Source organism: Triticum dicoccoides, chromosome 4B (assembly GCF_002162155.2).
Source record: "Triticum dicoccoides isolate Atlit2015 ecotype Zavitan chromosome 4B, WEW_v2.0, whole genome shotgun sequence".
Lineage (NCBI taxonomy): Eukaryota > Viridiplantae > Streptophyta > Magnoliopsida > Poales > Poaceae > Triticum > Triticum dicoccoides.
The window spans coordinates 471,258,726-471,284,577 of NC_041387.1; the positions used below are offsets into that span (position 1 = coordinate 471,258,726).

General features: G+C 43.1%; 1 protein-coding gene, 1 long non-coding RNA gene and 1 pseudogene across 3 annotated transcripts; 1 reads left to right on the top strand and 2 right to left on the bottom strand.

Annotated features, from left to right (window-relative positions):
* Nucleotides 1-11,476: 11,476 nt before the first annotated feature.
* On the bottom strand, nucleotides 11,477-19,499 carry LOC119290939 (ERAD-associated E3 ubiquitin-protein ligase component HRD3-like). Of its 2 annotated transcripts, XM_037569619.1 has the most exons (6): nucleotides 18,893-19,498; nucleotides 17,228-17,716; nucleotides 15,743-15,958; nucleotides 13,437-13,760; nucleotides 12,570-12,812; nucleotides 11,477-12,025 (listed from the first exon to the last, which is right to left on the bottom strand). In XM_037569619.1, the coding sequence occupies exons 1-6, from the start codon at nucleotides 19,454-19,456 to the stop codon at nucleotides 11,831-11,833; spliced, it is 2,031 nt and encodes a 676-aa protein (XP_037425516.1). In that variant the 5' UTR covers nucleotides 19,457-19,498; the 3' UTR covers nucleotides 11,477-11,830. The 2 variants fall into 2 exon arrangements, with proteins under 2 accessions (XP_037425516.1, XP_037425517.1); XM_037569620.1 differs by lacking the exon at nucleotides 15,743-15,958 and having other exon boundaries at nucleotides 18,893-19,499.
* Nucleotides 14,995-15,728, bottom strand: LOC119290940. The gene is made up of 2 exons (XR_005142119.1): nucleotides 15,386-15,728; nucleotides 14,995-15,307 (listed from the first exon to the last, which is right to left on the bottom strand). It is a non-coding gene; the product is annotated as an uncharacterized LOC119290940 (long non-coding RNA).
* Nucleotides 19,500-19,996: 497 nt separating the features above from the next.
* Nucleotides 19,997-23,646, top strand: LOC119292742 (annotated as a pseudogene).
* Nucleotides 23,647-25,852: the final 2,206 nt, after the last annotated feature.

Below are 25,852 nucleotides of genomic sequence, written 5' to 3' on the forward strand. Positions count from 1 at the left end.
GTGCCAGGCAAAAATGTCCCAATTTTCCCGAAGGAATTCTCGTAGTGCGGCTTCTACATCAGGATTTAATTGTGCCCCAATGGAGGCCGTCTTTGTGGGGTCCGTTGGATGGACCTGAAATTTGATTATTTCGTCTGTTGGTTTAAAAGAGGTGGACTTGGACCTCTTATTGAGTATCACATCGTCCCTATCCACCATGGAGCGCAGCGCAGTTAGTTCTTCTGTCGCTAGGGCTTCGGATAATGCCTCTAGGGCCAGTGCGGCTGTCTTATTTTTAGCGCGGAGTGTTGTATCTGGATCACTGGCGAGAGTGATTATTCCATTGGGTCCGGGCATTTTGAGCTTCATGTACCCGTAATGGGGTATAGCTTGGAAGATTGTGAATGCCTCTCGCCCTAACAAGGCGTGATATCTGCTGCCGAATGGGGCCACTTAGAACGTGACCTCTTCGGACCTGTAATTGTCCGGTGAGCCGAACACTACATCTAGTGTGATTTTTCCTGTGCAGCGTACTTCTCGACTGGGGATTATTCCCCTGAAGGTTGTGCTGCTTCGCTCAATGCGGCTCCAGTCAATTTCCATTTTTTGAAGAGTTTTCTCATATATGAGGTTTAATCCACTGCCGCCATCCATGAGTACCTTGGTAAGACGAAAGCCGTCCACTATCAGACTGAGGACCAGTGCGGCTGGTGCTCGAGCTGTTCGGAATTTAGGTTCATCGCTGGCATTGAAGGTGATAGCTGTGTCACTCCATGGATTCATTGTTGCTACTTGGTAGACTTCGGCGAGGCTGCGGATTGTTCGCTTCCGCATGTTATTTGATGCGAAAGTCTCGAAGACTGTTTACTGGTACTGTTGGGCTGGTTGTCCGGGGCTAGAAAGCCTTCGCCACTTTTGGCCACCTGTCGTAGTATCCAACATGCTCGAAGGCTATGTGTTGGAGTGGCGCCCTCCGTACTGTGGATTTTGTAGGGTCCGTTGAGCCATCCCTCCAGTACGGTTCCATGCCCTTTAGGGGGTTTTGGCTTTTTGGTTTTTAATCCAGGTGCTTGAGTATGACGCACCCTTTTATTTCGGACTGGGTTGTATTCAGGGCCGGATTGTCCCAAAACCTAGTTTCAGTTTTCCAGGCGCTCTCCATCGCGCAGTATTTTTGTACGATGGTCGCTAGGTCGGCGAAGCGTGTAACTTCGCGACAACTGATGGCGTTTATGATTCCCTTGTCCATGCAATTGTTGCAGAAAATTGAAATCGCGCTTTCTTCCCGGCAGTCCTTTATCCTGTTCATAACCAGGAGGAATCTGGCCCAGTAATGATGTACTGTTTCATCGGGCTCTTGCCGTATTTGAGATAGATCGCTTATGTTTGGGTGGGCGGGTGGTATTAAGTTCGGAACCCCGCCCGATCTGAGGCTCAAAGGCCAAGAAGCTTCCGGATTTGGAAGCTTGGTTTGTTGGATGCTTTCCAACGAATCTGGTCCGATACCTGACTTTAGGTTCAGTATTTGATTGACGTCCGTCCCTCCGCGGGAATCCGGCATGGAGGGATCGGGAATCTGGACATAGCTGGTTTTTAACATAGAAGAAGAGTCGCCGCATTGTTCCTCTACCACAATAACGTGGTGGGTGGCCTGGGGAGAGTTAATTTCTCTCAGATCGGTTTTAAGACCAATCTGATCGTAGTCTGTAGCGACTCCCAGGGCGGCGATGCGATCCAAGAGCTCGTTTCTGGAGGAGAGCTCAATCGGATCTAGCTGCTCGACGAATTCCGAGCTGACATGGAGATCGCTTTTGATGACCTTAGAGGTCATCGTCGGAGTGGTGGCCGAACAGGCGGTCCTAAGAAAACCACCTAGCCGGATAGTTTGGCCGGCGGCCAAAGCTCCCTTGACGACGGTGCCGTCTTTAAAGACGGGAAAAGGCATCCTTCCTGATTGCGACGGCACAGAGGAACTCTCAATGAAAGCACCAATGTCGGTGTCAAAACCGGCGGATCTCGGGTAGAGGGTCCCGAACTGTGCATCTAGGCGGATGGTAACAGGAGACAAGGGACACGATGTTTTACCCAGGTTCGGGCCCTCTTGATGGAGGTAAAACCCTACGTCCTGCTTGATTAATATTGATGATGTGTGTTACAAGAGTAGATTTACCACGAGATCAAGGAGGCTAAACCCTAGAAGCTAGCCTATGGTATGATTGTTGTTCGTCCTATGGACTAAAGCCATCCGGTTTATATAGACACCGGAGAGGGCTAGGGTTACACAGAGTCGGTTACAATGGTAGGAGATCTACATATCCGTATCGCCAAGCTTGCCTTCCACGCCAAGGAAAGTCCCATCCGGACATGGGACGAAGTCTTCAATCTTCTATCTTCATAGTCTTGGAGTCTGGCCGATGATGATAGTTCGGCTATCCGGACACCCCCTAGTCCGGAACTCCCTCAGAGCCATCAAACCTTTTGGTGACGATGCAGCGGAACTCTCAATGAAAGCACCAATGTCGGTGTCAAAACTGGCAGATCTCGGGTAGGGGGTCCCGAACTGTGCGTCTAAGGCTAATGGTAACAGGAGGCGGGGGACACAATGTTTACCCAGGTTCGGGCCCTCTCTATGGAGGTAATACTCTACTTCCTGCTTGATTGATCTTGATAAATATGAGTATTACAAGAGTTGATCTACCACGAGATCGTAATGGCTAAAACCCTAGAAGTCTAGCCTATGATTATGATTGCCTCTACGGACTAAACCCTCCGGTTTATATAGACACCGGAGGGGACTAGGTTATACAAAGTCGGTTATAGAGAAAGGAATCTACATATCCGAATCACCAAGCTTGCCATCCACGCAAAGGAGAGTCCCATCCGGACACGGGAAGAAGTCTTCTGTCTTGTATCTTCATAGCCCAATAGTCCGGCCCATGTTAATAGTCCGGCCGTCCGAGGATCCCTTAATTCAGGACTCCCTCACCTGGCAGGGCCCCGACGCCCATCTTCTGCTATATGTGTGTTTTGACCTAAAAAAATCAGAAGGAATCTTTCGGGACGAAGCACTGTCGTCTCGAGGCTGAACCTGGGCAGAACCAATCTAGGGCTTCGACGGAGCTGTTCTGCCGGGGAAACTTCCCTCCGGGAGGGGGAAATCGGAGCCATCGTCATCACCAACGATCCTCTCATCAAAAGGGGGTCAATCTCCATCAACATCTTCACCAGCACCATCTCCTCTCAAACCCTAGTTCATCTCTTGTATCCGATCTCTGTCTCAAAACCTCAGATTGGTACTTGTGGGTTGCTAGTAGTGTTGATTACTCCTTGTAGTTGATGCTAGTTGGTTTATTTGGTGGAAGATCATATGTTCAGATCCTTCATGATAATTAATACTCCTCTTATTATGAACATGAATATGCTTTGTGAGTAGTTACGTTTGTTCCTGAGGATATGGGAGAGGTCTTGTTATAAGTAATCATGTGAATTTGGTATTCGTTCGATATTTTGATGAGTGTATGTTGTCTTTCCTCTAATGGTGTTATGTGAACGTCGACTATATGACACTTCACCATTGTTTGGGACTAGGGGAAGGCATTGGGAAGTAATAAGTAGATGATGGGTTGCTAGAGTGACAAAAGCGTAAACCCTAGTTTATGAGTTGCTTTGTAAGGGGCTGATTTGGATCCATATGTTTCATGCTATGGTTAGATTTATCTTAATTCTTCTTTTGTAGTTGGGGATGCTTGCGAGAGGGGTTAATCATAAGTGGGAGGCTTGTCCAAGGAAGGGAAGCACCCAAGCACCGGTCCACCCACATATCAAATTATCAAAGTAACGAACGTGAATCATATGAGCATGATGAAAACTAGCTTGACAGTAATTCCCATGTGTCCTCGGGAGCGCTTTGATTTATATAAGAGCCCATCCAGGTTTGTGCTTTGCTACAAAAAGGATTGGGCCACCTTGCTGCACCTTATTTACTTTTGTTACTTGTTACCCGTTATGAATTATCTTATCACAAAACTATCTGTTACCGATAATTTCAGTGCTTGCAGAGAATACCTTGTTGAAAACTGCTTGTCATTTCCTTCTGCTCCTCGTTGGGTTCGACACTCTTACTTATCGAAAGGACTACAATAGACCCCCTATACTTGTGGGTCATCAGTAGACCCCTTGGTGGACTTCCGGACTCTTTCAGAAGTTTCCGGAACCTTCTGGAAGCTTCCCGGTACAATACCGAAAAAACTGAAACGTTTTTCGGAACACAAAATATGACTTCCCGTATATATATATATATATATATATATATATATATATATATATATATATATATATATATATATATATATATATATATATATTTACCTCTCGACCATTCCAAAACTCCTCGTGACGTCCGGGATCTCATCTGGGGCTTCGAACAACATTCGGTCACCAATATGCATATCCCAATATTACTCTAGCATCATCGAACGTTAAGTATGCGGACCCTATGGGTTCGAGAATCATGTAGACATGACTGAGACACCTCTCCGGTCAATAACCAATGGCGGAACCTGGATGCCCATATTGGTTCCTACATATTCAACGAAGATCTTCTATCAGGTGAACCACAATGTCAAGGTTCCAGTTAATCCCGTATGTAATTCCCTTTGTCCGACGATATGTTACTTGCCCGAGATTCGATAGTCGGTATCTCCATACCTAGTTCAATCTCGTTACAGACAAGTCTCTTTACTTGTTCTGTAATACAAGATCTTATGACTAACTCATTAGCTACATTACTTGCAAGCTCTTTATGATGTTGTATTACCAAGAGGGTCCAGAGATATCTCTCCGTCATACGGAGTGACAAATCCCAATCTCGATCCATGACAACCCAACAAACACCTTCGGAGATACCTGTAGAGCATCTTTATGATCATCCAGTTACGAAGTGACATTTGATAGCACACAAGGTATTCCTCCGGTATCCGGGAGTTGCATGATCTCATGGTCTTAGGAGTAGATACTTGACATGAAGAAAGCTATGGCAATAAACTTAAGTGATACGATCGAATGCTAAGCTTACGGTTGGGTCTTGACCATCACATCATTCTCCTAATGACGTGATCCCGTTGACAACTCATATTTATGGTTAGGAAACCTTAACTATCTTTGATTCACGAGCTAGTCTAGTAGAGGCTCACTAGGGACATAGTATTTGCTTATATATTCACACTTGTATTTAAATTTCCGGTCAATACAATTCTATCATGAATAATAAACTTTTATCATGAACAAGGAAATATGATAGTAACCAATTTATTATTGCCTCTAGGGCATATTTCCAACAACTCGTGCGAAAACTAATCGCAGTCAAAAAAACTAAGCAACACGCTCTATCAATGATCTGCAAAGGGTACCTAGTTCTTTTGATAATTATAAATGAACACAAACATGACGGTACCAAGAAGCATATGTATAATAACCATACTAAAAAACCCATACTATAACCAATGCTATTTTTCCATGTCATATTGCTTTGCATATTCATACATGATGTTATCCGGCCAAGGCCTGTGATTGCATGAGTACGAGTATCGAAAGTCAACCTATACCAACCAGCTAGCCCCGACAGGGTACAACAGACGGGTGGACTGGACTGCCTTGGCTTTACCGTGAAGGCCCCATCGACTTCCTTCACCAGAACAACTACTAGCAATACTCTTACCACCCCCACGATGGGCAGGGCTATCAGCCGGAGCATTTGACCACGCCGCACTAAAAAATGGCGGGGCAAACTTACATCACACTCATGTTCGCACAGGTCGTAGGCGGAGCACGCGATGGTTAGGATACGATGTGTATGCTAAGCATCCAACGATTGTTCGAGTCGTACTATCATTGTTCGATGGAACAACCATTTGTTGGGTTTCCACGTACAACACGACAATGTTAAGCTCAAAAGCTGGCTAAATGTCTCAGCTTGAAATACATGAATGACCATTGGGACTGTGGCACGCAAGCCTATTGCAACCAAGAAGGCAAGCAACCTATGATAACAACAGAAACAAGCACTCTTGGATCCATGGGAGCTCTTTTTTTGTGCTAGCAGCGCCTAGCCACGACGCCCGTGAGAGAGAGGTCGAACAAGATGACTTAAAATTATCCTTACATGGGGGTTTCAAGGTGAAGGAGCACACGATTTTCAGCTGTCGAGTGACCGCGAAGACGGGCCACCCTTCTTTCATGATAAATTTACCATCAAGTGTCGGAAATATGCCCTAGAGGCAATAATATTTTTATTATTATATCTCCATATTCATAATTACAGAGTTTATATTCTATGTTATAACTGCTATGATCCTGAAATGTGTGATTCAATGGAAAACTCATGAGCATGTGTGGAATGATAAACGTCTAAATAAAAGGTTCTTGGTCAAGTGGCGACCTGGCGGAGCGAGGTTGGTGGAATCCGGCGGCTCAGGTGGCGGTGAGGCCGATGGTTGCATGCCAAGTGGCGAGGTGGGGGTTGGCTGGCTCAAAAATTGAGGGGGATGGTGGCGGTTGTGGGTAGGAGAAGGGTTAGGGTAGGGTAGGGTTCCAAAAATGGAAGGGTGGTAGGGATTAAATATGCAGGGATCTAGGTTTGGGGGATTTGAGGCTGATTTGGACCCTTCGATCATAATCCAACGGTTCCGGGCAAAGGGGTGTTGGTTGGGCTAAGTGGGTTGTGTAGACAGGCCATGGCTGAGAAGAGAGGGAAGACGAGCGGCCCGGCACAAGATTTTAATACCAAAAACTCCTGACGATTAAACCGGCAATAGAGCTACACAATTTTAACGGTTAGGGTATCAACGACCTCCTAATGCGAAAAAATTTGGCAGACGGTCTATGTACAAAATAACAAGACCACACGTCAACTTTCAACCCATTTCGAGAACGTTTTTATTCCCACTTCGAAAATAATTATTAGATGAAATTGTGGGCTCGTGCAAGTGTGGCTGGTCTCGAACGGTCAATAAAAGGCAATGCGGAGAAACGGCAACTACGAACGGATGTAAGTTTTGGAAAATGATGGCAAAGGAGTATTGATGCAATGTGAATGATGCGATGATGAATGCAACAAACAAATAATTAACGCGGCTATCATGAAAAGCAGGAAGGCATCTGGAGCGTCGATCTCGGGCTGTTACACTGTAGTAGTGGTTAACGGCATCTTCATAGTGTTCCTGTGTAATCATGTAACTTTTTGTTGCATAACACGCTCCCCTACAGTCAAAGGGGTTTAAGTGGTGTCATTGAAGCCTTATTGTCCATCCAAAAAATATCAGCGCTTTGGGACACGAGAGAGTTCACTAATTTATCAAAAAAAGGCCCGCAAGTGGCAGCAAAGGCTTGAACACTTGAGAACTGCCTCGTTTGGATGTGGTCTGTCAACAGAGGAAATTTCATGACAATGTAGTTGAAAGAAGCTTTGTATCAATAGGAAGTATTCGCGTGTGCAATGATTACGCAAGGGGTTCGTAATACTGGTTATTTTCAAGCCCAAGTAGTGCAAAGAAAAAGAATGAACCAAATCACTACTCTCCATGGAAGTGCTATTCTATTTGTGTTGATCTGGACGGTGTAAGGGAAAAGATTCTCAATTTCTACAAGCCGTTGTGTCAGTCACAAGGTTTTAATGAGATGCACAGACTTCTAGATATTGTCACTCTTTGGGTCTCGAAACCTATGAATGAACTTCTTGAAAAAGTTCTTGCAGCCGAGGAGGTGAAGAAAACATTGTCCGACATGACACCGTCAAAGGCTCTGGGAATTGATGGTTTTCCTGCTAGTTTCTACCAGCATCACTGGGATATTCTAGGGGGCTGATCTTGAGGCTATCGTGTTGGAATTCTTGAATGGAGGGGAGTTACCGTTGGGACTTAATGATATTGTCGTCACATAAATCCCAAAGGCATGTAATCCTCAAATGATTTCACAGTATTGTACTATTGCCTTATGCCCTACTCCCTTTGTCTAGTGAAGAGGTATATTTGGGTTTAAAATTTGTCCATAAAAGAGTGTACTTCTATCTTCCATCTTCCCAATGCACAGTAATGTAGAAAAAAATGTTTTTCTCTCATCACATGGTAATCAAGACCAATAACATTCTACACATGGTATTCTTAATTTCTACATGCACTTAGCTTATTGAGGGTTTGGTAATTCAAGAGGAGAGCGGTGGTGGCTTGCACCTTTCCAATGCATTTTTAACTCCACGCCATAATTTGTCCTAAAATTTCTATATGTATACTTTTCACCAGACGGAGGGAGTATCATGTACTCCCTCCGTCCCAAAATAACGGTCTTAACTTTATAATAACTTTAGTACAAAGTTGTACTAAGGTCAAGACGCTTATTTTGGGAGGGAGTGAGTATAAGATTTCAGCTAAGGCCATCGCCAACCGCTTCAGAGGCTTGTTGGATGAGATACTAGGAGAAGAATAATCTACTTCCATACCAGGACGCTTGATTACTGATAACGTCGTAGTAGCGTATGAATGTGTCCATGCTTTGAAGAAGAATAAGAAATGTAAGTCCACCTTCATTACGGTTAAACTATACATGTTAAAGGCTTATGACAGAGTCGAATGGCATTATTTGGAAGTAATATTGGTCAAACTAGGCTTTCCAAACTGATTTGTGTGATTGATAATGAACTGTGTGCCTTCACTAAGATTCACGATCAAAGTGAATGGGGACTTGCTACCTTATTTCACCCCTTAGAGGCGGTTGGGGGTCCCCATATCTTTTTCTCATATGTGCTCAAGGTTACACTTCACTTGTGAATAATAATGGCGGAGCATATATTGATAGAGGTATTCGGGTTAGTGTTCACTCACCATGGGTCAATCATTTACTCTTCGAAGATGATAGTTCAATATTTATAAATGCTAAAGTGGAGAGTTTTCATTGGTTAAATGAAATTCTTCGGATTTATGTACCATGTTTTGGACAAGTTGTTAACCCGGAGATAAGTTCTGTTTATTTCAGTCACAATGCTTCGCAAGCCCTCCGCACAAACTTGAAGCAACTTCTGAGGATTAATGTGGAAGCATTATCAGCACGGTATTTCGGGCCGCCAAAGGCGGTTGGCTGGATAAGTGGCACATTTGATCATATTGATGAATAGGATCAGGAGTAAGATTCAAGGTTGGCCAGAGAGGAACTTAGCTTGTGCAGGAAGAGAAATGCTTTTGAAATCAGCAATTCAGACGATCCTGATATACAGTACGAGTTGCTTCCTATTGACAAAGAAAATGTGCAAAAATATTACCGCTTGCATGGCAAAATATTTTGGTGGGGTTCTTTGGATAAGAGATCTCTTCATTGGTTGTCCAGGGAGAAACTCGCATCGCCGAAAGCTAGGGGAGGCATGGGATTTAAAGATTTCCGACAATTCAATATATCTATGCTGGGTAAACAAGGGTGGCCATTGCTGACTCATCCCAACTCTCTTTGTGCTTGAATTCTTAAAGAGGAATATTTCCCTCGGTGTGATCATGCAGGCAACTGCCCTTGGAGTTCTATAGTTACTTTCTTCGTTTCAGTTTACAAGTCCTACACATATACCTAGATTGTCAATTTTATCACCCTAATATAAACTATATAACACAAAAATTATACCTTTTGAAAATAGATCATCTGAAGTTTATATTGGTATATTTTTTGTAATATATGGCTTGTATTAGGTTGGTCAAATTGACAACCTAGAAATACGCGCACGTCCTATAAACTGAGGGAGAGGGAGTACCTGTAAATAGATCATGGCGGGATTGGTGGCATTGAATGTTGGAGTGATCAAGCTAGTCGGTAAAGACTCGAACGTCTCAATTTGGACGGATAGATGGATTCCAAACAGTGCAACTCTCAAACCAATGGGCCGGTTGGGCAATGATCCATTGAAAAAGGTCTCTGACATTATTGATGATTACACCAGTTGTTCAAAATATAAAATATTGATGATTACACCAATGGTTGGAAAACTAATATTATTCGCCAAAATTTCTTTACACCTGATGATGCAGATGCTGTACTCAATATCCGTTGAGTTCATCAGTAGGTGAGGATTATACCTGGCCATACCTCAGGTCGGGCCAAGCTAAGCCCAACGCAAAAAACCCAGGCCTGGGCCCAGCCCGGCCCGGTCATCGGGCCTGTTTTCTGGGCCCAAGCCCGGCCCGAACGCTTAAAAACCTGTCGGGCTTCGGGCCGGACCGGCCCGCCCTTCAGAAAACATGAAAACGACGGGCCCAGCCCAGCCCGGCCTTCGGGCTCAAAATCTAGGCCCGGGAGCAGCGCCGGGCCGGGCTGGCCAGGACTAGTGAGGATGCATGGGCGCTAGAAAAAACGGAAATTTCTTCACGCCTGATGCGGATGCTGTAGTCAATATCCCGTTGAGTTCGGATGTTGTAATCAATACCCCGTTGAGTTCATCAGGAGGCGAGGATTTCTTGGCATGGGCGACAGAAAAATCAAGAAGTACTTCGCGGTATCCTTCCAGATTTTGTCAGTTTGAAATATCTACTCCCTCCTTTCACTTTTGTAAAACGTTTTAGACATTTAAGACAGCACCTAAAACAGTTTAATTTTAGCTGTCTTAAACGACTTACAAAAATAAACAGAGGAGTATTAAAGAGATTGGCCGCTGTGTCTGTGAAGTGTACCAAGCTATGGATGAAAATTTGATGCATGCATTGCTTCATTGCGCACATGCGAAGAGTTTCCGGACAGCAGCTCATGATCGGCTCCAGTTAAAGGTTCCGAGGCTGCATCCATATACGTGGACCTGCGAGCTAGTTCGGTTCCTGTCCTGGCCCTTGTGCCTGAGAGAAAGTAGTGCCCGGCGTGGAAGCACAATATTGAAATTCCCTGCCCGGCCAGGCTAGCCAGAATGAAACCTGTTGGTTGCTGCCTGGCCTGACGTACTAGTATCAACGAATAAAATACACTCCCTCCGTTTCTTTTTAGTTCACATATAAGATTTGGTCAAAGTCAAACTTTATAAAGTTTAACCAACTTTAGAGGAAAAAATATCAACATTTACAATACTAAAGCTATATGGTATGAAAGTTAATTTCATGATGCATCTAACAATGTTGATTTCATATTGTGAATCTTAATATTTTTTTCTATAAACTTACTCAAAGTTAACAAAGTTTGACTTTGACCAAATCTTATATGCGGACTAAAAAGAAACAGAGGGAGTAACAAAGAACTAAGGAATAACTGCTATTGGGTGGGACACGTCCACATACTAGTATTTAGAGCCCAGGCAGCTATTAGCCTGCGCCTGGCTATCCAGGCCAGGCTGCTACCAACTTTTTCAGGAATTGAACCATACACCTATGAGCGAACTACAGGCACACTCCAGGTCAGGCTAGAAATCGTGAGGACTCGAACCAAACTGACCCAAAATATGGAGGCAGACAGGATGTGCAAGGCACACACCATCAGAGCTAGCACGTTCCGAGTAACACAAGCGCTCTTAAAAACTCTAAAACACTTTACACAGGCACATGTCTACGTCAGAAATGGTGAATTTTCACCTGGAACAACAACATCTCTCAATATCATACATCTACGATCCAGTTCATATCCTAATCAGTTTGGTATACAAATGTTGTCTAGGCTTGGCCACGGTTTTACACGCTTTGTCCTCAGAAAGCCATTAGCATTCCACGCTTGTAGGACTCCAGTCCAGTATGAGCATTTCATTTCATCACTTCTCGCTTTTCAACAAAAACTTGACGCTAAAACTGAGAATAAACAGCCATATGTACCTCAACCAATAACATCGCATAGGCCCCCTCATCTGGCATTAGTTGGGTGCACCGTCAGGCTGTTGGGGGTTGTCTGCAACCACTTGACGCCTCTGACGCTCTCTCAAGTACAGGACAGTTACAAGGCAAGCAAATAGAGTCAATATTGTTGCGTTCCCTTCATCCATCAGGACATCTTCCACCCATTCCTCAACTACAGGATACATCTCCGGCAGCGAGTCGATAAAATTAACCTGAAATAAGAAAGATTTAGCTACCAACTGCAAGGAGTACAACAATCTAGCATGATTGCAATACTCAATACGGCATGCATAGTAAGAACAAAAGGCAGACATCAACTATCAGGTGGCTAGGGATGAACAGACAAGTTGGCATATGTAGTGTCAATCTTGAAAGAGCATAACTCCAGGTAACTGAGAGAACTAGAGGTGGTAAAGAAATCAAAAGCTTAGAAGCACAGACTGAAGCCTGAGGCAGTTTGTGAATTGCTGCAAACATGGTATTTCAAAACTAAAAATTAACTTATGTTTGGACGATGCTACGGTTCATTGCATATGATCAACCAGTGGGAACCAGCTAGAAACCAAAAAAGATGAGCAGCAGGGAGAAAGTGGGAAATGGACCAGGAAAACAAGTTGCCAAATAAATAGCTGCTTAAACGGCAACAGAAATTACCATACAAGGAAACGAACTTGAAAACACCTACAAGTGAACTATACAGATACTTCCTATTTCTTGTATGCAACTAAGCCATACAAAGAGAAAATAATGTCTTACCATAAAACTGCCAGCATAGTTTTTCCTTATCCATAGACTAGTTAGTGCGAGCATGACAGGAAGCTTAGCTGCTGAATCCACCTCCACAGCCTGATCATAATATCTTTTTGCCAAGTGCAGATCAAGGGGAAGTCCATGACCGTGCTCATGCATGTACCCAAGGTTAAACATGGCCTGGGCATTAGACTGTGATTGAGCATGCATATATGCCTCTGCTGCACGCTCATAGTCCCTCCCTACACCCTGTAACACAGGACAGATTCAATATGTGATTTCAGCAACGATACTATGAAAAGTCGAGAGAGAGCGCACAGCCCCCTAGTACCTCTGAAATGCAAAAGCAAATTTAGAAGCAAAACCAGACTCCACAACTATGTTGCAGGCGCGTCCCGTTTTCAAATACATCTCATGTGTGAATTTATTTTAGAAGCCATATATTTTACTTAGTTATCCAAATAGTGGTTTTGGAGAAGTTGTCTCATCAAACATGACAGTTGGTCCCTCTCAAAAGACATTATGTACAAGTGCATAACTTCATAGAGACAGATGGCTTATATTGGGTGCAAACATATGGCTTGTATTGGTGCCACATAAACTCCATATTCTTTTCAAAATTCAGAACACAAACCTAAGGCACTTTATATTATTGTTTACCAACGTTTTTAACAATCTGTAGTAATCATACTAAGAGAAAAAAACAAAAAATGAGGACCAGATCTCCAACATATAATATTAGCCTACAACATATGGTGCTTGATGTGAATTTGTTAAGTAATTTTAGCAGAAGCCTGCAACCATCTAGATAGGATCAAGAGGGTACTTGAGAAACGTGTTATACCAACTAACAGTAAGGACCATTTCACATACCCGGCCATAGTAGTAGGCATCGCCAATCAACAGAGCAGCATGCTCATTACCCTGCTCAGATGCTTGCCACCACAAAGCATGTGCACGGAGATGTCTTTCCATATCTGAACAGAAGCCAGATTCTCCCATGCAAATATGTTCATCGCCATATCTATCAAGAATCCAGGCGGCATTGCTTTGGGCAACCTCGTACCCAAGATCTGCCATTCTAGAATATAAGAGCAATGCCTTCCCTATGTCGCCTTTTAAATAAGATTCTAGAGCCCACCTAGACATCGAGCTCCAGGGGCCCCTCTCAGCAACAGACTTGTACAAAACTGTTGCCTGAAACAAGAAAGACTAATGATTCAGCCCTTTGATAATAATATTTCAAACAATTCATGTTTCCCTATTTGTATCATAACAGATTAATATCATTAAAACAAATCGAAAAAGTATGTTATAGCATTAATGCTTCTGTAAATCAGCCTTCTATCTTTCTCTACAGAAACAACAGCTTGATCTGCCTGAGCAGAGGGTTTTCTATTCAATCTTGTAACAGGAAATGTATACTTTAGCATTACATGCCACTTCTTTAATTAATAGACTATAGTCCATTCAAGCAGACATAAAGATGACAAAGAGCACATGCACTCTAGGGGTACGTTTGGTTTACCACCAACACCAGCCTTACCAAAAAATCGGCTCGCCAACGGGATTTGGCTGCCGTTTGGACAAGCACCAAAAAATTGGCCCGCGCAGCCCGCGTGGAATGCCTGCGTGTTATTCTCGCCAATTTGTGGGTGCGCAAGGGCATGGAAAACGCTCGCCAAATAATTGGCAGCATGCCCTTGCCCGCTCTTTATGTGGGTCCCGCTCCGTTTTTGGTTTTATACCATGGTCCCGTCCAGTGTTTGTTAGTAAAAGACATCAGTACGGCAGATTAATCGCATGGGTAGCTACGTGATGACCGAGCAGTTGTTTGAGATCATGGATGGATTTTTACATTCACGTGTTGTTTGGATGGATCAATCCCGTGTAAGCAGCTGCCCAACATAGTTTTATTACTATACTGGTTTTTTCTTCTGTGCGGGTAGGGGCTAATGGTCACAAAACCACTACTAATTATCTTGGTTCGGTCGTGATTCTCTATACTCTTGAATGTTTATTTTTGGCATATTATAGTTAATTGATTTCTATAGTACAGAAAAACTTATTTTTTTAATGTGTCTCTTTCTTTGTTGGCTCCAGGTACAGCCAAATTAAAATCAAATCAAACACTAATCAATCCAGCTACTCCTACAAAGCATTTGGTAACTCAGCTAGTGGCAAACCAAATGAAGTCTCAGCAATTTTATCAAAATTTTGGCTACAATCCAAACAATGTTAACTTACCAAAATTTTGGTCATGCCCTCACACAGGTCATGCCAATTTTTTGGCTGGGCTAGCTGGGGCACAAACCAAACACACCCTAAATCTAAAGATGGTGCACATGCAAGAAAATAAAATAAAATAGGCCTGCTATAGCACCATAAAAAAATGCACGCTTGGCGTATTCTAGCAGACAACTCTATCACAGAGCATTCAGCAATACTTCCATACAAATACTCTTACAAGCTACTGCACGAGTTCCAAATCAGATTCTTTGCTTGGATAAAAGAAACAAGTGAAAACAAGTTATGTTTGTCATTACATGCGAGCATGAAGATTGAATAATTTAATAGTGATATTGTCGTGTGGTTTATATGTTTTGGCGTCATTTTATATCTATAATGTAAGCATATTGGCTTTTTGCAATTCGAATGCTTCACTTTAAGATTGATTCTTTGATTTGAAGACTTCTTGAAATATAGCAGAGCCTGCTGTGCCCAGTGTGTTGTAGCAACATCATCTGCTATAAGAAAACACTTGGTTACTCAATACACTTCTTTATACTACACACTATTCAAATATTGTGCGAGACATTAACTGGTAGGAAATAATTCCTATGGACCCGTTGAACTTGGTTGTAGCCTCAGGAACTGAATCAATTTGGAAAGTTTGGCAAGATATATCCATATCGGATGTGATAAATTCATAATGGAACTGAGATAGACTTCCACCACCGGGTTTCTAAGAAAAAAGAAAAGCGTTGAGGCACAACACACAGTCTACTCATTGGGCATCTTAGGTGCTATGGTGGCCTAATTACGCATGGCTCATGAGAGCATCCCTTACTCATACACTGATGATGATTTGATAAGGAATGCTCATTGAAGCATCATACATAATTGTAACAATGGAAGATTTAATTCAGCAATTGATACAGCAAAATAATTGTCATTACCATATGGAGGTTCCTCTTAAGACCAATTCCTTTTTGGAACAACTTTGCCACTTGATAAATAGCTTTTGGTTGCCCAGCATTTACTGCACGAAGAAAATAATTGCATGCTGTCATCACATCCCTCTTTACACCAATACCCTTTAGATATAGAACACCAAGGTTATAATAACCCCCATGCTCTTTATGGTCAGCTGCAATTTCAAAATATTCCTTTGCCTACAAAAAGGTAAGTAAAAGAATGTAAGTTCCTCAAGCTTATAGTACATTGATTATTGCAATACAGAACTGTGTATTGTTCAAACCAGCAAGATAGTGAAATGTCCAATTTTGTAACTTGTGTTTGTTAACAGCCAAATGGATTATATAAGTAAATTGAAATTTTCATAGGTCTTAGCATTTATTAACAACTAATAGTGCAGAACTGCGGAACATTGTAAGTTTGTCACTTGAATTCTTCTCCATCAGCAACTCGAAATATCTAATCTTCATAGTTAATAACATCCTAGCGAACATGGGTATACTTGTTACTATCACTACGTTCAAAAAAATTGCAGTCATCATATCCATCCATTTGAAAAATTGATGTGAATGTGATACTAAACCATTGTCCTAACTTACTTAAAGATGCTCCTTGTTAGGCTTGTTAACACATCAGCAATACCAGGATAGGGATTGTTTTAATGATTATTACTGTTGTTATGGGTGCAACCTATCTCTATTGCATAGTCCAAGGGGCATATACACAAGACTTGGGGCACAAGGAAAGGAAACATAGCCTAATAGGACTCCTAGACCTAATACTAATACTCCTTAACACCCCATGCAATAGCATTGCATTTGAAGAAATGTAACACTAAAAAAAATGATATTCAATGTAAGGAACACCATCAAGAGTCAGAGAGCAGTGAGAGAGATGCATATCCGATGAAAATATCATTTATTTTTTACTACTCACATCACGAGAATCTAGCTTCAGCCAAAAGCCAAGACCATACGTCACGAGAACCTGGCTTCAACCAACAGCAAGACCACAACACAGCTGCGGCGCTGAAGCAGATCAGGACATAGCCTAATAGGACTCCTAGACCTAATACTAATACTCCTTAACAACTTTCTATGGCAGCTGTAAGTCGTGCATTGACAAAAAAAGTTGTATGCCTTGATCAAATGTGATCGCTTTGTTCCTCCACGGCAACAGGATCACTGGTGAACTTGTCCATCCAGACTACTGTAAAGTCAGACTTGAGTTCCTGTCTACTAAGATGTGTAGCAGTATAATTTACCAAAACAGCTATAGAAAATCTAGCTGGCAGGCAGTATCTCTACCCAATAACAAAGATAGCAGCAAGCATGGTGAAAATGTAGCCACAGAATATTTAGTTCACGCAAGTCTAGCAGCGGACACAGTGCACGGCAACAAGCTTATACTGTAGAGGAGTTATGACCTACTCAACTGCATTCCAAATTCTAACACATAATACTTACTTTTGTCAAGTTCTTCTCCACCCCATAGCCTTTCACGTAGAGATAACCCAGTCCATTGTAAGCTGAGTACTGTTCCTGCTGTGCTGCAAGTCTCAACCACCTGTATGCTAGGGTGTAGTTTCTTTCCACTCCAGCACCTCTAGCAAAGATCTCCCCCATAAGCTCCATAGCACGTGGCTCGTCTTTCTCCACAGCCTTAGAGAACCAATAATATGATTTGCCATAATCACGTCTGAGTCCTCGTAGTCCATAGTAGTACAGAAGCCCTAATTTATACATTGCGGCAGCATTGCCTCGTTGTGCCTGGTACTCCGTGATTTGAAAATCTTCATCATCCTCACCACGGGACTTCCTCAAGGCCTCCTTGTTTTCTTCAGTTCCACTGTGCAGCCGAACTGGTTCAATCACTGGTGGCTCCATCGAGATTAAGGAGCTTGTAAGAGCAGCTTCTGCAAGTTCGGCATATAGTGTGACAGCCTCTTCATACATCTGTAAAAGCAAATCGTTCAAGTCAACAAATATCCAATATTAGCAAAACTAATGTGTTCCAGCCGGTCCAAATCATTTGCATAGACCATATATATATATCGATTGAAAGTGCAGTGGCAAAACCAGAGTAAAGATAATTAAAAGATATAGTAATGCCATCATACCTAGATCAGATATCGAAGCACCAGATTTCAGACTAGACTATAGAACTGAAACAACGATAGTAAGGCATTCATGTGTTTCAATAAAGTTCTGAAATGACGCAAAGATTGCACAATAAAGACAAGCAAGCCAAAGCAATGGCATAAATCGGCAGGAAGCTACATGAGCTGAAATTAATGACATAATAAATATACATATGTGTGTGTGTCTATATATATATGTGTGTGTGTGTTTGAACAAGCAGAAAACACTATACCCTTTTCCTTTATTTCATGCAACAAAACACAACGGTTGTTACCCCACTGTTGAGATATGCGATATGCCACACGAAAGACAGCAGCTTTTGATAGTAGGAACATTGGCACGATATATACCTCTAACCGACAAACTTGAACACCAACAACAAAACAAACCTTGACATTCTTACTTAGATCATATAAAAGAAAAACATTGGCAGATGTACGAGTCTAGTATGTACAAGGGCATTGGTATGTGAGCCTTAATTGCATGGCAGAGGACTTTCGGAGCATTTTAAAAACTAAATACAACTGAACTTCATCGGCCTGATTTGTGTTGTTTTGATCAGACTGCTAGTTATTCACAGGAATACATACATTGGTCCTAATAAACATGGCCCTATTACTACAGCTCGGAAGATGATAAAGACAGAAGGCCAGTTAAACATAACATCACAAGCCCTTGAACAAATTTGCTGCAACATTGGAGGTAAAAATCGAAATCAAAGTTATAAGTTACATGTACTAACTAACAATACAATAGGGTACCACTTATAAATTTAACAAAACCAAGCCAACGACTAAAAACGTTCTAAAACACTGAGTAAAAGAACCTATGGAGACAAAAATTCACATATGTCTATGTTAATCATGTGAGGCTTATCCCTTCAACGCAAGCTAGATAGCTAACCCCTATACAAAATCCCCCAATCGCAGAATCCCCATTAGAATTAGTTAATTGCACGAGCAAGCAAACAATCGAACCGAATCACCTCACCTCCTGGCGAAAATAGGCGTAGGCGAGCGCCATCTTAGACTGGAGGTCACCTGCGTCGGCGGCGAATTTGTGCAGCAGGAACGCGCGCGAGCGGGAGACCGGGCGCGCCATTCCAGCTCCGGAGAGAAACGCCAGCGCTGACTGTGCGCCGGGGTGTCCCCCAGTGGCTGCAGCGTCGATCTGCGCGGACGCAGTGGAGAAAGCGGCTTCGTCCCCCGAGGATGCCGCTGAGATCATGGCGCGGACGCCCGCGACGAAGAGCGCATCGGACGGTGGGTCCTGCTGATCGCCCGACGGGGAGGGGGTGGTGGGGTCAAGGAGGGGGATCCAGGAGGACGGGGAGAGGAGGGGGTCGGTGGCGGGGGAGTCGTCCGCGAAGTCATCCCAGTCCTCGCTGTCCCCGTCGGCGGATGGCAGCGAGGGGTGCGCGCCAGAGGGGTCCTTGAGGAAGTCTTCGCCGGAGAGGACCAGCACGAAGGGGCGTACGGCCGCGGCGCGGGGGAGGAGAGCGGAGACGGTGAGGACGGCGAGTAGGAGGAGACGGCGGTGGAGCGCGGCGGCCATCGGAGGAGAACCAGACGAGATCCCTGTGCTGCAGTGAGTTTGGAATTTAGGGGGTGCTAACCAATAAACACTGACAGGTGGGGTCAAGTTTGAGGTGGCCAACGACGGCGCGTCACGTTTTTGCGGTGACGTGGATATCGAGGCCACGGTGTCGACGTGTACTGCGCAACGTGATTGGCTGGGGCTTTCGATTATCGCAAGATTTCCTATTTGAGTTTTGATTTCGAAATATTATTTTTTAAATACATATAAACCTCGTTTCTCCTAATGTCTGAGTTGATGAATAGTCTCCATGATTTACTTTCGTCTGGTAATTTTCGTCCGGTTTATTTCATCTCACCTCTCACGTTAATTTTTTTCTTCGCACGTAAAAACGAATCACGTCTGATACTCCTTTCATTTATTCGTGCCGTGTCGATTCAATTCAATCATGTAAATATTTGATAATTAAGAATTCAAAAATAATAGTTTATCAAAAAGAAATTCAGAAATAATACCATACAAACAGATCACCTCCCTATTTCTCACACCAATCCATCAATGGTCACGTCCAACCTTCCATCACCGAGTGATCCCTCACCTTCGTTCCCCCTAATAAAAGGAAACACAATCAAGCATTGAGAAAAAAATCAGGCGCAAGAATCAGGTGCGAGACATGCTTTCTCTCATAGATTGTCTGAACGAAGGCGAGGTGGGGCGCCGGTCACCTTCCCCATCGACGCGTGCGGCCGCCGCCTGACGCTCTACCAGCAGTTGTCGTCCTTCACGGACACGTCGGGGGTCACGGGCGCCGTGGTGTGAGACAGCGGCGTCGTGCTCGCCAAGTTCCTCAAACACGCGGCCGACAGCGGCCTGCTATTGGTGTGCGGCGCGCGCGGTGGACCTCGGCGTTGGGTGCGGGCTCGTGGCCGTCGTGGCGGCGCTGCTCGGAGCGCGCGTCGTGGCCACCGACCTGCCCGACCGCGTCCGGCTGCTCCGGAAGAACCTCGAGGAGAACGTCGAGGTGGTGGGGATGTGGGGGCGGGTCGGCAACGGTGGCGGAGCTAGTGTGGGGCGACGAGTACGAGCTCGACCCCGAGCTGCTGGACCCACCGCTGGAGCTCGTGCTGGGGTCGAACGTGGTGTACAGCGAGGAGGTCGTCGGTGACCTGCTAGCCACGCTCACTCGGCTGGTGGGGCCGGGCACCAGCGTGCTGCTCGCCGGCGAGCTCCGCAACGGTGAGCGATCCAACCCCGTCCAATCCGATGTTGAATGCCTTGCTGCTGATTGCTGAAGTAATGATGAAGTGTGAATGAAGGACCATACATGGTGGTGCCATGGTGGAGTGCTTCTTGGAGGCGGCCATGGGGGAGTTCGAGATCGAGTGCGTGGAGCAGGCGCAGTGGCACCCCGACTTCCGCACCAACCACGTTGTCATCTTCATCCTCCTCAAGATTCAAGAAGACACCGCCGCCGCTCCCTGTCTCACTGCCATAGCTGCTCTGCAGAAGTAAGTCGGTCAGTACAAGCATGAAGGGTTGGTCCGATGCAGACTTATTGTTGTCTATACCTACTAATAAAAGAAATAGGTATTTTTAGTCCGTCAACCTGATGTTTCTGACACTAAACCTGTAGTACATATCAAATGTTTTTTTTAAATACTCATATCTTTTAAACCGTAACTCCAAATTTAACATATTATATATGAAATTTGATGAGAAAAATATGTAGAATCTAAATATGATGTTATTTTACCTGTTAACAGTTTAAAAAATATTATCTAGGCTACAATGTTAACAACAATGCATTATCCGTCTTTTTTTCATACCGGTACCGGTTCATATTCAGATTTGTTAACTCCAAATTCTTTTTTTCATACGGTTACTGATTCAGGATTGGACATCAAATTGAAGATAAATTTGTTAGAGACAATAAATAAGGACATGCATGACAAGAAATAAAAGGACCAAACAAAGATAGGATGTCCGCTATAAAATAAATAAAAGAGAAAATGCAGAGATCCGATAAAGATGAGATGTTGCGCTATTATCCTATATATAAGAAGAAGAAAAAAGAGGGCATGCATGAAAAAAGTAAAAAGGAGGCATGCATGACATAAAATAAAATAAAAGATAAGTTTGATAAAAATAAATAGTGATCAAATAGGAACCAATACCTATGACATGTATGGCAAGAAATAGTAATGAAATAGAGGCGCAAGTACCTACGTCAACATGAGACCGTAAAAAAATGTTCTTTTCCAGACAAAAAAAATCTCCTTTTATGATAAAAAATCCTGTATCTTTTTAACAACTTTTTTAACTCTTCATGTATTTAAGAAATAGCTACAAATTCTCAGATTATAAAATATTTTTTGTAAATTAAGAGTGTGTGATATTTTTTCTCCCGTTGCAACGCACAGACTTTTTTGCTGGTAACAATTAACATTATTATTATACCGAAACCGGTGCACACATTGGCTGTAGCTCTCAGTGGTAGACATCAATCATCTATGATTCTCAAGCTATATGTCTCATGGTGTACGTGATGCCTTCAGTCCACATAATATGTTTCACTGACATTTTGCTTTTTTGAGGGCTCTGTGATTCTCCAGCTACTTAATTTATGTACCTACTTAATTTGGTTATCCAATGGCAACAACAAGAAAAAAGCGGATGCCTCATCTCACTTCTGCCGTCCTGCCCTACCACTCGAAGAGTCGCCACCATGTAGCCTCGTGCCCTACCCCATCTCGGATTCCTCCCTCTCCTCCCTCTTTGTCTCTTGTGCACGCTCATGCATGGGATGGGCTACTTGGCCGTTCCCCGCAGGCTGCCACCATCCTCCTTGGCATCGTGCCGTCAACACCTTCGCTAGGTATCAAGGGTTCCAAGATCCCGGTCTGATCTGACGTTGTCCGGTTAAGAGTCGTGGTCGCCTACATCAGGCACCTCTGTGGCCATGGCCGCGCAGATCGTGTAGACCGCCATCGATGGTGGCCTCTCTATCACTATGGCGCACTGATTCCCCATGTATCTGCCGCATCTGAGGACCTCCTCTAGCAAGGACACAGGAGTCGGACTCATTGTTGAGGATGCACGGCCGCTGCCATGAGGTTAGAGCCGCCTTATCCGGTAAGGAGGTGGGCGACGTCGCCTCCATTCGTCACGAACCGACATGGATGCCGCTTCTGCTGTGTTGGCATGCTCCTCCTAGATAAAAAACAGACATCAGCTCTACTGAGGTCAGGCTTTGTAAATTCTAATAAATTTTTCTCAATTAGACCGACTTATTAGATTGTCCAACGGACATAGCATGGAGTACTGAAGTACATCCGGTTTGTGGGTGACCAAGGTTTATATCTGTCGGATTTCTATAACCGCTTACATGCAGACCTTGCGCTATATTTTACACCAGGCACACAAGCTAGAAGTGGATGAGAATTTCTGCACGATCCTTGAATTCCTTGAGATTGCACTAACGTAATCTCCATGATAATGAGGGAGAGAACATCGTTTAATTAATAGTAACAAGACATAATAGTAACAAGACATGATCATCAATTGTGTAAAATAGCAGGTGTAAGATATATATGCACCACTTTGCTAGATCCAATAAATCTATTGATTACTCATGCTGCTTCAATTGGGTTGTTACGAAAACATGAAAAGTACTTTAAAATGATTCTAAGTCGTATGACACCTAATAAATATATTGATTAGTCATGCTGCTTCAGTTGGGCTGTTGTCGACGTTGACATTGAAAATTCTACTACCGTGGTTCGTACCCAAGTCTACATTAGATGATCAGATTACTAACTATTGTAGGTGATGCTCTTTCTTCCCAGTTTTCACTTTTCATTAGGGCCTTATATAAGGTTGATTGACCGGCAGTATGCTTGCTCTGGTCCAGAGAAAGAGGGTGAGCAGAGAATGATGATCGATTGCTGCTACTGCACTGTATATCTTGTGAATTGGCAAGTAGTACAGAGTACAGACTGTATAATCTTTGCCTCAGAATAAAAGATTGTACAACCGAAACAGTTTGTCATATATAAATTATGCTCTTTCGTGCTAAATTTTATTGCTGCTATTTGCAGATGAAGTGGATACTACCAGTGTGTTCCTGTACAATACTGTGGGCATACGATCAAGAAGAATGTCTCGGTGCGGTAACGATAGTGCGGGCATTTTTGTTGCTTACCACTAATCGTTGGGCTTCTCTATTAGCAAGAAGTCAATTTGTTAGTGGAGACATAGCTGCAAGGATGCGGTATTTCAACTTTGAGATTATTTAAGCTTTTGGATTTCAGATTATAGTTGCCGTCAGCAAACATGTATGCTCTTGTACTATTGTCTGTCAATTATCTTTAATCTGTAGAACTTTGTAATTAAATTTGTTTGATATTGTGATTTGGACCATTGGATTTAGGGAGAACTGTAGCGACCAGACCTCAAACAGTCTGATCTCTCTGCATCAGTGTCATCCCTGGATCAGTAATGCTGACACGCACAGTATTTGAAGGATGTATAACAGAGTGGCAATCACACACTTATTATATTGAATGTCTCAAAAGAGAGCTTATTACAATAAATATGGCTTAAGGCCATCTAATAACGATAACAGCGGAAGGCTTGGAAGATAAGTGAGTCCATCAACTCCAACGGCATCACTGAGTATAGAACCATGATCTTAAGGCATCTTACTCGTCGTCTGAAAAGTTTGCAACATGAGCGTTGCAGCCCGAAAACGGGTCAGCACATGAAATATGCTGGCAATGTAACACATAGAGAGTAATGAAAGGAAATAAGCTATACTACATGCATAATATGGCTGGTGGAAAGCTTTATGGTTAAAGTTTTGCATAAAGCCAATTTTTCCCTACTACAAAGGAATAAATTTTATTTAACTATCATGATGGTTGTTGAACATTGAGAATGGTTGACAGCATTCTCAATCCCAATTAAAAATCATCATTAAAACCCAACAATATTAATTAAAGTAACATGATGAGATTCACATGATAATCCAAGTACTAGATACTCAAAACATCCATAACCGGGGACACGGCTAATCATGATTAGTTTATACACTCTGCAGAGGTTTGTGCACTTTTCCCCACAAGACTCGATCTCCTCCGTTGGTTTTCTCGCACTGCATGGTGTTTGAGAAACGGATGACCGAGACATAGTCTTTCAGAAGCGCTAGCACCTTACGATTGGTAGACCTGTACACCTACTTTCTCCTACATCTGCTAGTCTACCACTGTAAGAGTTCGCACGACTTAATCAACTATGCTAGAGCCCATAATAGCATGTGGCTGCACACGGAAGTTTCTAGCATGAATAATCTTATGATCCCTTTGAGCCTGGGTGGCAGTCCAAAAACAAACAGGCAATCCTAGAATACCCAAGTGCCTCAATCCACCCAGATGTGTATTACAATTGCCACCTTAAATAAACCATTAATTAACAATCTCACATCTGTCATGGATTCACTTACCCAATCCACGTCTACTAGCATAGCATGGCAATATAAGCAAACGTAGAAGTAACTCCCAAGGGTTTGAAAATAAAATAGGTAATAGGCACTACCTCATCTACTTCCCAAAACCCACATATTAATCAGATTCTAATCATGCAGTTGTTTGAGGATTGATCTAATGCATAAAACTGGATAGTAAAGAGGTATGATCAAAGTGTTACTTGCCTTGCTGATGATCCGTGAAACCTAGGGATTCGAAGTAGCAAGCGGCGCAATCCGGATACTCTATCACAAACAAACAAACAAAACAAGCATACAATAAGTACTCATCTAATGCACAGGTAAAACTCAAATAAGAGATCTAACCAGAAAGTTTAACTTAATAACTCCGGTTGGCAAAAGAAATCAAATCGAACGAAGCAACGAAAATCAAACTACGAAAGAAACAAGCTTCATTTACTAATCTGGACCTAAGTCAAATTTTACAGAAGCAAAAACTTGTTTGAGTTGATTAAACGGAAAGAGGGTTTCGAGACGAAACTCTAGGCACTTGAATCGCCTAATTCCGATAAATGAGCGAAAAGATAAACTAAAACAAAAATCGGATCAGAAATCACGATCAGAAATAATCGCGGAATAATCCGATAAAAGAAAACTGACGAACAGATTAACAAACGGGCGTTCGTTAACTGAAACTAAATGGCGAAAAACGTTTGTTAAAATGAACAAATGGGCGAATGCTCGCTAAATAAAATAAACCCTAAAAAACCAATCTAAAAGAAAAAACGAATCTAGGGTTTTTAAAAAAAAACGAAGTGGTTTTCTTAAAAAAAAAGGTCCGGCGGCGGCGACTCGGGCGATACCTCCGGCGAGGCGGGGCGGCTCCGGTGGGGCGGCAAGGGGCGGCGGGGCTCCGGCGGCTCGGTGGGGCG

Excerpts from the sequence above, each read along its gene's own strand:
- LOC119290939 (XM_037569619.1), bottom strand. The coding sequence starts at position 19,456 with ATGGCCGCCGCGCTCCACCGCCGTCTCCTCCTACTCGCCGTCCTCACC. Across the intron at positions 15,959-17,227 it reads TGGAGAAGAACTTGACAAAA|GCAAAGGAATATTTTGAAAT; the intron begins GTAAGTATTATG and ends ACCTTTTTGTAG. Across the intron at positions 12,026-12,569 it reads ACTATGCTGGCAGTTTTATG|GTTAATTTTATCGACTCGCT; the intron begins GTAAGACATTAT and ends TTCTTATTTCAG.